This window comes from Siphateles boraxobius, unplaced genomic scaffold, assembly GCF_051911475.1.
Source record: "Siphateles boraxobius isolate OS27281-9 unplaced genomic scaffold, OSU_SipBor_1 130, whole genome shotgun sequence".
Lineage (NCBI taxonomy): Eukaryota > Metazoa > Chordata > Actinopteri > Cypriniformes > Leuciscidae > Siphateles > Siphateles boraxobius.
This window is the reverse complement of record NW_027508734.1, coordinates 16350306-16360199: the sequence shown is the minus strand read 5'-3', so window position 1 is coordinate 16360199 and position 9894 is coordinate 16350306. Positions and strand designations below refer to the sequence as shown.

Below are 9894 nucleotides of genomic sequence, written 5' to 3'. Positions count from 1 at the left end.
ACAGTTTGTTTATCGTTATTTAGTCTGTTCCAATCCAGTTTGTTTCAATCCTGATTTTGCTAATAAATCATTATCTTTGTTACTCTCATACAAAACGTCGATTTTAAACAGCATTTTAATAAAATGTAAAAAAATATTTTTTTTTATGCCAAGAAATATAAATGACTTTTAATATTAATTAAGGTACATGCAAATGTTATCTAATCTTTCCTTTGCAATTATAAATCTCGGTTCCCTCGGTTTATCAGGGTACCATTCAATTGATTCATTCAAAGTAATCGACTCATAACAAATGATTTGTTCACGAGTTGGACATCGCTATACCGGAGTTGATACAAACGATGACATCTTATACTTTCTCGTGTTATGCTGTACTGAGTAATTCAAAATATTATGCACAACGAAAATTTTTCTCAAGTTTATTTCCATTATATGACAGCGTTTAATTTTTCAGTTATAAATGTAACGTTAGCCCGAATGACATTTAGAGAAACTCAGGGAAACCTCATAATGGCCCAGAGAAAACCGACTCTTGTTTTGTTTTTAAGTCACTGGAGCGTCGCCGGTAACTCGGTCTTTTAACCTCTGTCGTTTACGGATACGACGTAGAAAATATCGACGGGAACAAATAGCGGTCGTTTGTTTTAAGCAATTTCGAGGTATTTTAAAGGAAACCATTAAAGTGATGTTAGGACTTCCTTCTAACATAGTAAACATTCGTCGCTGCGCCAAGCTGCACGACTTTAGCTCTTTAAATATAGAGATCTATCTACAGTCTAGTTTTGCACATATGTTCCTATCAGAGTCAGATTAATTAGGAGATTCTTGTTCTTTCAGTGCCACAGGTATTAGACAATAAGTTCAAATGTAAATCTCTTAAAACTAAGCTATTCTTCAAAATGTTTGTCTGTTGGATGATTTACTCTTACCTGCTAAAAACAGCTTAAACCAGTTTACGCTAGTTCAGAAAAAACAACAACATTACAATAACCCAATAAACCAAGCTGGTATATATATATATATATATATATATATATATATATATATATATATATATATATATATCCTCTCTGTTTTTCCTTAGATGATTGAGGTGGTGGCATCTATGGCCCGAGGGCCTGTGTTTTTGGCCGGGGAGGTTTTAGAGTGTCTCATAACCTTCACAAACCCCATGTCACATCTGTCTACATCTGCCAGCAGGTAAATAACACTATAATCAGCATGAATGTAATGTGCAAGGTTGAGTTTTGGCCACTGCCTCATTAATTAGTTAAACCCTGCTGTGCTTTGGTGTATCTACATTTCAGTCATTATATGTGCTATCCCAATATGTTCCGAAGTGAGTCTGTTAATCTTCCACAGTGAGATGTTGGCTTGGTCCAGTGCTCAGATTCACTGCCAGTTCCATGCCAGCGAGAGTCGTGTGGCTCTGCCCGCTCAGGGCACCAAGCAGGACGTGCAAGCTGAGAGTGACACTGTGCTGATACCAAGCAGAGGTGATAAATAAGCAGCTGATCTCACACTTGTTTTACTCAATTTTTAATATTGACTCAAAGATAAAGCGACTAGAATCATGGGCAGTTTTTTTTCAACAGCCAATATCTAAAAGGTTGTAGTTAGTTAGACAGAGGTTTGTATTTTCAGAAATAAAACAGAATACCAGGTAAATTTGGAACTGAAAGTACTGGTTGTGGAAACTGCAAATAGTTCTATTGAGTGCAACAGTTGGGCTCCGGAAATAAAAACTCGATTCATTTATTTCATTTTTAACGATAACTTATAAACCTTTAAAGACAGACCTGCTGTGAGTTACGCGGTTGTTAATCAATGGGATTTGCTTCTGCTGAAGCCGTCAGCCTGTATTATTTGCTTATTTTAAAAATAATTGTGTTTAACAGTGGAATGAAAGGTGTAAAACTACATTACCCATGATGCTGTACTGAAAATTACAACAGTCAGAGCAACATGCTCCAAAAAACGCTCTCAAGTCATAATACTGAAAAGTTTCTATATATATGCATATTTTCCAATTAACTTACAATATATAGTTTTCATACATGTAATCAACTTTTGTAAATGAATAGTTGTATATTTCTCCATCGTTTTTTCATTTGATTATGCTGTTTGCAATACTTCATGGGATTGTAGTTATTTCCCTCACTAAAGCCGTTAAGTACACAGTCTTGTACCTTTTTGTCCGAATTTCAAATACTCTTTTTGCTTCAGATCAAAGTTTCTAGTGTTGTGATTCACTTTGTAGCTGATTGGCTTGGATTATGGCTTATATTACTCTTTAACGAAAAATGAATGAGAAAAATACTTCCAGAACCCGCACAGCTGAAAAGGGGGCCGGCACACATACCTTAAAATGGATCAAAGGTTATCCAGCATGAATTACATGAACAGAAAGTTGGTAAAAACATGCTGTGCAGAATAATGACCAAAAATGATCTGCCAAAGTCACAACAATAGTTAATTAGAGAAAATGCAAAGTACCAGGTCAGTCTGCTGAAATAAGTTATTGACTTTGGCTCTGTTTCAAGGTTTCAGAACCCTATAAAATTCAAGAAACTGTTAGTGATGGCTGATAAAGCATGTAAAGATCAAATAGTGTAACGATTTAAACATTAACATAGATTGTGTCTTTCATATTACAGTATAAGTATAAGCAGATTTATTCACTGGAAACCTCTTGATTTTGGAGCAGGGATTTAGATCATGATTATGAGGAGAGATTTCACGAGTTCCCTTGTTTCTTCATTGATCCAGGTGAACGAGGGCAGTGTGTGCTGGACACACCACCTAAGATCTTGTTCTGTGACCTTCGTTTGGACCCTGGAGAGAGCAAGACCTGTAAGAGACTGCATATTAACCTCACACTTTTAGATGGCACATTACATGTTCTTTTTATAAAGTGTTTGTGTTGTTTACACTGTTAGCACTTTCACAACTTCAGTAATAAGAAGTAAACCCCTTAATCATTTCAGAATGAAGCATATTCCTCATTACCCACATATTGTTGATATTTCTCTGAAAACTGGCTCATGGCACAGGACCAACCATCAGCTGGCCAAAGTTTAACTATGTTTAATTGCACATTATTCCTGGCTAATGTCATCCTGAACTACAGGACATTTTCAGCAGAACTCTGCTAGTTTTTTTTTCTTCAGCTGTGACTACCGCCAAATAATGTTATCCCCGTGTTCAGATACCTATAGTGAGGTCGTGCCCTCTGACGGTCCACCCAGTTTCCGGGGTCAGGCAGTGAAATATGTGTACAAGCTCACGATTGGCTGCCAGCGAGTCAACTCGCCTATCAAGTTGCTGCGAGTCCCTTTCAGAGTGCTAGTGCTTCATGGTAGGTTGCACTTCTTTTCCCTCTTTGTTTCCCTTTCAGCCCTTTCCATGCAAAGCAGATACATTTTTACCAGGCTGAATTTGAGATGCATTAATATTTCCCTCTCCAATTGTTTTATTTTTACACACAAAGAAATTATTAATCTTTTTAGAAATAAGTGCGAAATTATATATACTCGCATAAAATGAGGATCTGAGTCATATCAACTTCGAAAAAGCGACCCTTCATGGTCGTCATCAAGTTAAGATCACATGATCAGACCAACTGGCTTTCTCTCGGTAAACCACCTATTATCAGATACTTTGTGGTTGCGGAATAAATGAACCACGAGTGACAAATATGCCTGTCTCTCTACATCTGTAACTAAAAGCTTTTTGGATGATGTTAATAGGTGTCCATAAAATGTCCCACACAATAGTAAGATGATGTTCTTTTGCAGGTATGCCAGAGCCTCCGTTCCCTCAGGATGAGGAAGTGGCTCCCTCAAACCCCTTCCTGGAGGAGGAGGAAGGAAGCCGGAGAGATACAAGACCGTTAGAAAGAGCTCTGGATATGCTGATGATCACCACCTCACGCCGATGCCCATGTGCGTGAGTGAATGTGGGTGGTAGTGATTGTGGGAAGGCTTGTGTCTTTGAAATTCATCTCTTATCATGTTTTTGTCCTCTGCTCAGTTATGAATTCTGTGTCTCTGTGAATATGGTAATAAGTACATGCATTTCTTTCACAGATATGTTCAACATCACAAATGTGCGGGGAAAAGTGGCTAAGTTCTGCATCTTTAAGACTGTGTACAGGCTCGGTGAAGATGTTATTGGCACCTTCACGTTCTCAGAAGGGGATATTCCATGTTTACAGGTATAGTATACACTACGGTTCAAAAGTTTGGGGTCAATAAGATTTTTTTTAAATGTTGTGTCTAATGCTAACCAAGGCTGCGTTTATTTAATCAAAAATACAATAAAAAAGTAATATTTTGAAATATTAATACAATTTAAAATAACTATGTAATTTAGTCCTTTGATGGCAAAGCTGAATTTTTAGCATTATTATTCTAGGTTTCAGTGTCATTCTAATAAATCATTCTAATATTCTTATTTGGTGCACAAGAAACATTTCTTATTATAATCAATGTTGAAAACAGTTGCACTGCAGCTTAATTTTTTTGTGGAAACTGATCATTTATTCAGGATATTTTAAGGAATAAAATCTTTAAAAAACAATTTCTTTGAAATATATATTTTTTATAACAATGTAAAAGTCACTTTTGATAAATTTAATGTATCTTTGCTGAATAAAAGTAAATAATTTATTTAAAAAAAAATCTTAATGACCCTTAAAGCTGCAGTAGGGAGTTTTGAGAAAATGTTGACTTAGCCTGAAAATTTGAACAAGCACAACTTACAGGACCAACCCCCTTGCTCTCTGCTGCGCTACAGCCCTCCCTCCACAGCTCCTCCCCCACAGCTCCTCCCTCCACAGCTCCTCCCCCACAGCTCCTCCCTCCACAGCTCCTCCCCCACAGCTCCTCCCCCACAGCTCCTCCCCCACAGCTCCTCCCTCCACAGCTCCTCCCTCCACAGCTCCTCCCCCACAGCTCCTCCCCCACAGCGGAGCCTGCCGTGAACGCGCAGGCTAGTAAGCAGGACCACCGATGACGGCGGATTATAAACAGTTATGGAACATTCACTAATAGGGACGAAACATCAACAATATGCTTTACATTGACTATGGCCTTCCCATACTTTGACTACAAACTTGGTCCTCAAATCATTATGTATTTTGCAATACATGTAACTTTAACGTTGCACTCTTTCTATAAGTTATAAATAGCTACTAAGATAACGTTAAAGGATTAGTTCACTTTAAAAAAAACTTTTGCTGATAATTTACTCACCCCCATGTCATCCAAGATGTCCATGTCTTTCTTTCTTCAGTCGAAAATAAATTTGGGTTTTTGATGAAAACATTCCAGGCTTTTTCTCCATATAATGGACTACAATAGGACACAAACGTTTCGAGGACCAAATGACAGTTTCAGTGCAGCTTCAAAGGGCTTTAAACGATACCAGACGATGAATAAGGGTCTTATCTAGCGAAACGATCGGTCATTTCAAAAATAAATAAAAAATGTTAGGTTTTATAAGCACGTAATCTATTGTGTTGTAATATCATTTGGTTTAATAAAAAAGTTTGAGCAAAAAAAAAAAAAAAAGGTTTTATAAGCACAAATGCTCGCTTTGCTCTGTTGTGATCCTGTTCGAACTCGTTCATCAAAATGAACAAATCTTTTTTCGAGTCATTTGTTCGTTGAATGAACGAAATGACTCCGAAAACGAATCGTTCAAAATGAAAAAATCTTTTTTCGAGTCATTTCGTTCGTTGAATGAACGAAATGACTCGGAAAAAAGATTTGTTCATTTGGATGAACGAGTTCGAACAGGAGAGTCACGAACGACGGTACGCGCTCGCGCTGTGCAAGAGAGGGGTGATTAGCGCGTACACGAGCGTGATTGACACTGCTAAGACATTCCTCCTGGCTCTGATTGGTTGTTTCTGACCGGGAGCGGTGTATTTCTGCAAATGGCAGTAGGACCACAGGGAGGAGCCAGAGGAGCTTGATTTTTTCACAGATTATCTGTCTAATATTCTACTGTCAGGACATAATGACAGTTTTAACAATGTTTGTTTTCAAAAGTTACCTACTGGAGCTTTAATGAGAATGTAAATGCTTCATGATGTGCTCCTGGAATGTTCATGTGTATTTATGTCTGGTCTGCTCAGTATTCAGTAAGTCTGCAAAGTGAAGAGGAGGTCCAAGAGCTGTACCAGAGACGACCCGGCCAGGCGGTCAGTGTCACTGGTCATGGCCGACATGTAGAGTCCTGTTTGCACACAGCCTCCAGCCATTTCTCTCTTCCTGTACCCCTCAACGTCACACCTGGATTCACCACAGATATAGGTTTGAAAACCTTTGTTTTTTTTATTTTTTATTTTATTAATTAAACTGAAAAAAACATATATAATGATACTCTGGTTGACATATTGGTTTATTTCTTGTTTTGCTTAAACCTGGAGTTTTAAATCTATTATCGAACATATGTATGTAAAGGAAATATTTGTTCAGGCTAAGTGCATTGAGAGTCTCGATTATTTTGAGACGTAATTTAGTTAATTTTCAATTTTAAATCAACCGTGATAAGGGAACATTCCCATTCTATGTTTTTATTCTCTTCCCCAGTGACGTTAAGATGGCGACTGCATTTTGAGTTTGTCACAGCGCGGGAGCCAGTGGAGGCACCGGTGGTTCTGCAGAATCAGTCAGAAGTAACAGTATGGACTGGGGCGGAGCATGTGGATGTGGACACCTTCAGTTGGGACCTGCCAATCAAAGTGCTTCCCACCAATCCCACGCTAGCTTCATACGTTTCACAGTTCACAGGGACAAACAGCATCAACATTTGAGATGTGTTGGTATTTGTGCTGGAAAATCATAAAACTAACAAGTTGTTGTTGTGAGAAGTGTTGTTAGCGGTCTATTCCAAATTTTAATGTAGCTTATTTTTGGAGTTGTTTTACTGGTTCTTATCTTTTGCCGTGCAATGAGATGATAATTCTTTATTTAGGCAACTTTAACATTTCAGTCTTGACCAACAGACTGCTTTACCTCTTGTAATGTTGAAATGTCTGTATTTTATTGTCTATATTTCAATGAATGCTCCAAATTATAATGACATACGGTTTCTGCTGTATTTAAATTACAAGCTATTTTGTACATTTTCTCTATATGCAAATCATAACTGAATAAAATCTGTTCAGAGTTATTTGTAGCTGATGATTTGTCAAAACTATTTTAATTTTTTAATGTTTAAAGAAAATAGATTTTTATATATGTATTAGATTAAATGTTCTAAATATGAGACAAACAGTATATTACTAAGCTTGTCAGCTGTTATTTACAATAGTGCATACACAATTAAGGAAAAGCTTTGGTTATGCTGCTTAAAATTAGCAACATTGACAAAATGTATTATCAAATCAGAGTATTGCTTGTCTCATGAAGAGTTTTATTGCAATGATTTAATATGGAATATACATTTAATTTTGCTCTCAGAGCTTGAAAACATCTTGGTTATTGAGAGAAGGAACTGTAAAAGAGACAATGACAGGCCATTCACTGCTAATATTTAATGTTATAGTGATGTAATAATAACATGGTAGAAAAGGCACAAATACACATAATGCACAACATTCCGTACAAATAAAAAGAACTTCTGATCTTTCACTCCAATACATTGTTCCAACACAGGACTCGCTTTCCTCCCCTACATACTGTACATGTCAAACCACTTCCTTGCTTCCTTTAAATTGAGAATGCTTCCTTAAATGGTTATAGTTGAGAATACAGTTGCTAAAGGAGTAATATCCCATCTCACTTAACAGTGAGACAGATGTTAGCTGACAGGCAGATGATTTGTGATTTGAAGGCTTCCTCCATGCTAACCTTCTAGTTTCATGGTGAGTGCTCCATGTCTTGGGTCAACATTGTTGTCTTCTCCGGGAATGCAGGGCAGACGAGGATCAGAGGTCATAACCAGCATGACCTGGCAGGTCAGCGACTCAACTCGAACTTCACACCAGGGAGGAAAGTCCACAGGCCGATGCACACTGTAATTCAACAATTATAAATTACAAATCAAAATGGACTAGTTCCATGTAGCAACAAGTACAAAGCAGCTAAACAGTACTCTCTTAAAATTAAAGGTCTCAAAAGTTTTTTTTTTTACAGTGATGCCAGAGTTCTCAACTCTGGTCCTTGAGATCCACTTTCCTGCAGAGTTTTGCTTCAACCCTAATCAAACACCCGAACAAGATAATAACGGTCTTCAGGATTACTTGAAAATTTAAGGCTGGAGAGTTTGATCAAGGTTGCTAAACTCCGCAGAATGTGGATCTCGAGAACCCCTGCCATAGAACAACCAATTTGTGTTCAATAAAATACCATTCAGTGAACAGTTCTTAAAAGAACCATATTTAAGTGTGAAAAAGATTGTAATAATCTGAAACCTTTTGTGCAATTGAAATGTTCCATGTTAAAGGGACTTCCTGGAACCATTGATGGCAATAAACAACTTTTGGTCTCAACGCACCAAAATCAGACTGACAAATCTCACTGTTCTCATTCATCAGGTTCTTTATCTATAGAAGTGTTACAGTTCTTACGTTTCGCAGCATCCCACTCCCACAGGGTGCAGACAGGTGCACTGCACACAGCCCTGCTCCATCCAGCTTTCTCCCATAGAGTAATGCTTTCCATCATATTCACACAGAGCTGTGAAGAGAGACGTCGAACACACTGAATATCAATCTCCTCAAGCCTTGAGAGTATAAAACTGATTTGGAGGGAATATCATGAGACAGGACATTTGCTCTCACCTTGAGAGTTGAAGTGACACTGCATTGGTGCTGCTGAACATGTCGTCCACACCAAACAGGCCATGCAGAACATAAATGTGTCATGTCTCGTCTTGGGATCCATCTCGGTTGTTCGATCACCCTCTGAGTTGCTCTCTCCTCTTTCGCACCTTCATTTATACCCCCTTTCGTTCATGGGGACGGGTGTGGGGAGTGGTTTACCCCCTACCTGAGGTGTGTCTCTGGGGTGGGGGCAGGTTAGTTGTGCTGTTTAAGGGGGGGGGGGGGGGGGGGGTTTGGGTGTAAAGGAAAAAGCTGAGGTTTGGCACCACTTGCTCTTTCTCTCCAGTGATTGCCATTCTCCGCTCCACTGGGCATGACCTTGAAAAACTATAGAAATTCTGACACATCCTGGGATGACTAAGAGAGGTCGGGAAGAGAGTGAGAGAGCAAAAAGTTGACGCGAGACAGGACGCAGAATAATTATGGAGAACATGGATTGTCAGTTAAAGATAATCAGCTGTTCATTTTGGTGGTTGTACACTAATAATAAAGATAATTTTCATATTTTTGAAAGAAGTGTTTTATGCTCAGCGAGGCTGCATTTATTTGATAAAAATGCAGTTAAAACAGTAATCTTGTGAATCTAAAATAACTGTTTTCTATGTTAATACATTTAAAAATTGAATTTATTCTTATGATGGCAATGCTGAATTTTCATTACTCCAGTCTTCAGCGTCACATGATCCTTCAGAAATCATTCTGATATGCTGATTGGTGCTCAATTAAAAGTTTTTTCTGACTAATATTTTTCTAGAAACCATGATACTTTTTTCAGTTTTCTTTGATCTTATTTAACCCAAGCTTTTGAATGGTAAAGTATCATGGTGTCCACAAAATGATTAAGCAGCAAAAACTGTTTTCAACATTGATAATAATAAGCAATGTTTCTTATTACCAAATCAGCATATCAGAATTATTTCTGAAGGATCATGACACTGAAGACTGGAGTAATGATGCTGAAAACTCAGCTTAATAAATTACTTTTAAAATATATTAAAAACAGAAAACTTCACAATACAAGACTTTTTCAAAAACACTACAAAAATCTTAATTATTCC

General features: G+C 37.7%; 2 protein-coding genes across 3 annotated transcripts; one reads left to right on the top strand and one right to left on the bottom strand.

Moving 5' to 3' along the window:
- The first annotated feature begins 507 nt into the window (after window positions 1-507).
- On the top strand, window positions 508-7182 carry rgp1 (GP1 homolog, RAB6A GEF complex partner 1). 2 transcript variants are annotated; one of them, XM_077228165.1, is made up of 9 exons: window positions 508-659; window positions 1085-1200; window positions 1363-1496; window positions 2770-2853; window positions 3209-3358; window positions 3798-3944; window positions 4089-4216; window positions 6143-6320; window positions 6600-7182. In XM_077228165.1, the coding sequence occupies exons 2-9, from the start codon at window positions 1085-1087 to the stop codon at window positions 6821-6823; spliced, it is 1161 nt and encodes a 386-aa protein (XP_077084280.1). In that variant the 5' UTR covers window positions 508-659; the 3' UTR covers window positions 6824-7182. The 2 variants fall into 2 exon arrangements, with proteins under 2 accessions (XP_077084280.1, XP_077084281.1); XM_077228166.1 differs by having other exon boundaries at window positions 554-845.
- A 269-nt stretch (window positions 7183-7451) lies between these two features.
- On the bottom strand, window positions 7452-8986 carry msmp1 (microseminoprotein, prostate associated 1). Its single transcript, XM_077227272.1, has 3 exons — window positions 8795-8986; window positions 8582-8690; window positions 7452-8026 (listed from the first exon to the last, which is right to left on the bottom strand). The coding sequence occupies exons 1-3, from the start codon at window positions 8895-8897 to the stop codon at window positions 7858-7860; spliced, it is 381 nt and encodes a 126-aa protein (XP_077083387.1). The 5' UTR covers window positions 8898-8986; the 3' UTR covers window positions 7452-7857.
- Between the last annotated feature and the right edge of the window lie 908 nt (window positions 8987-9894).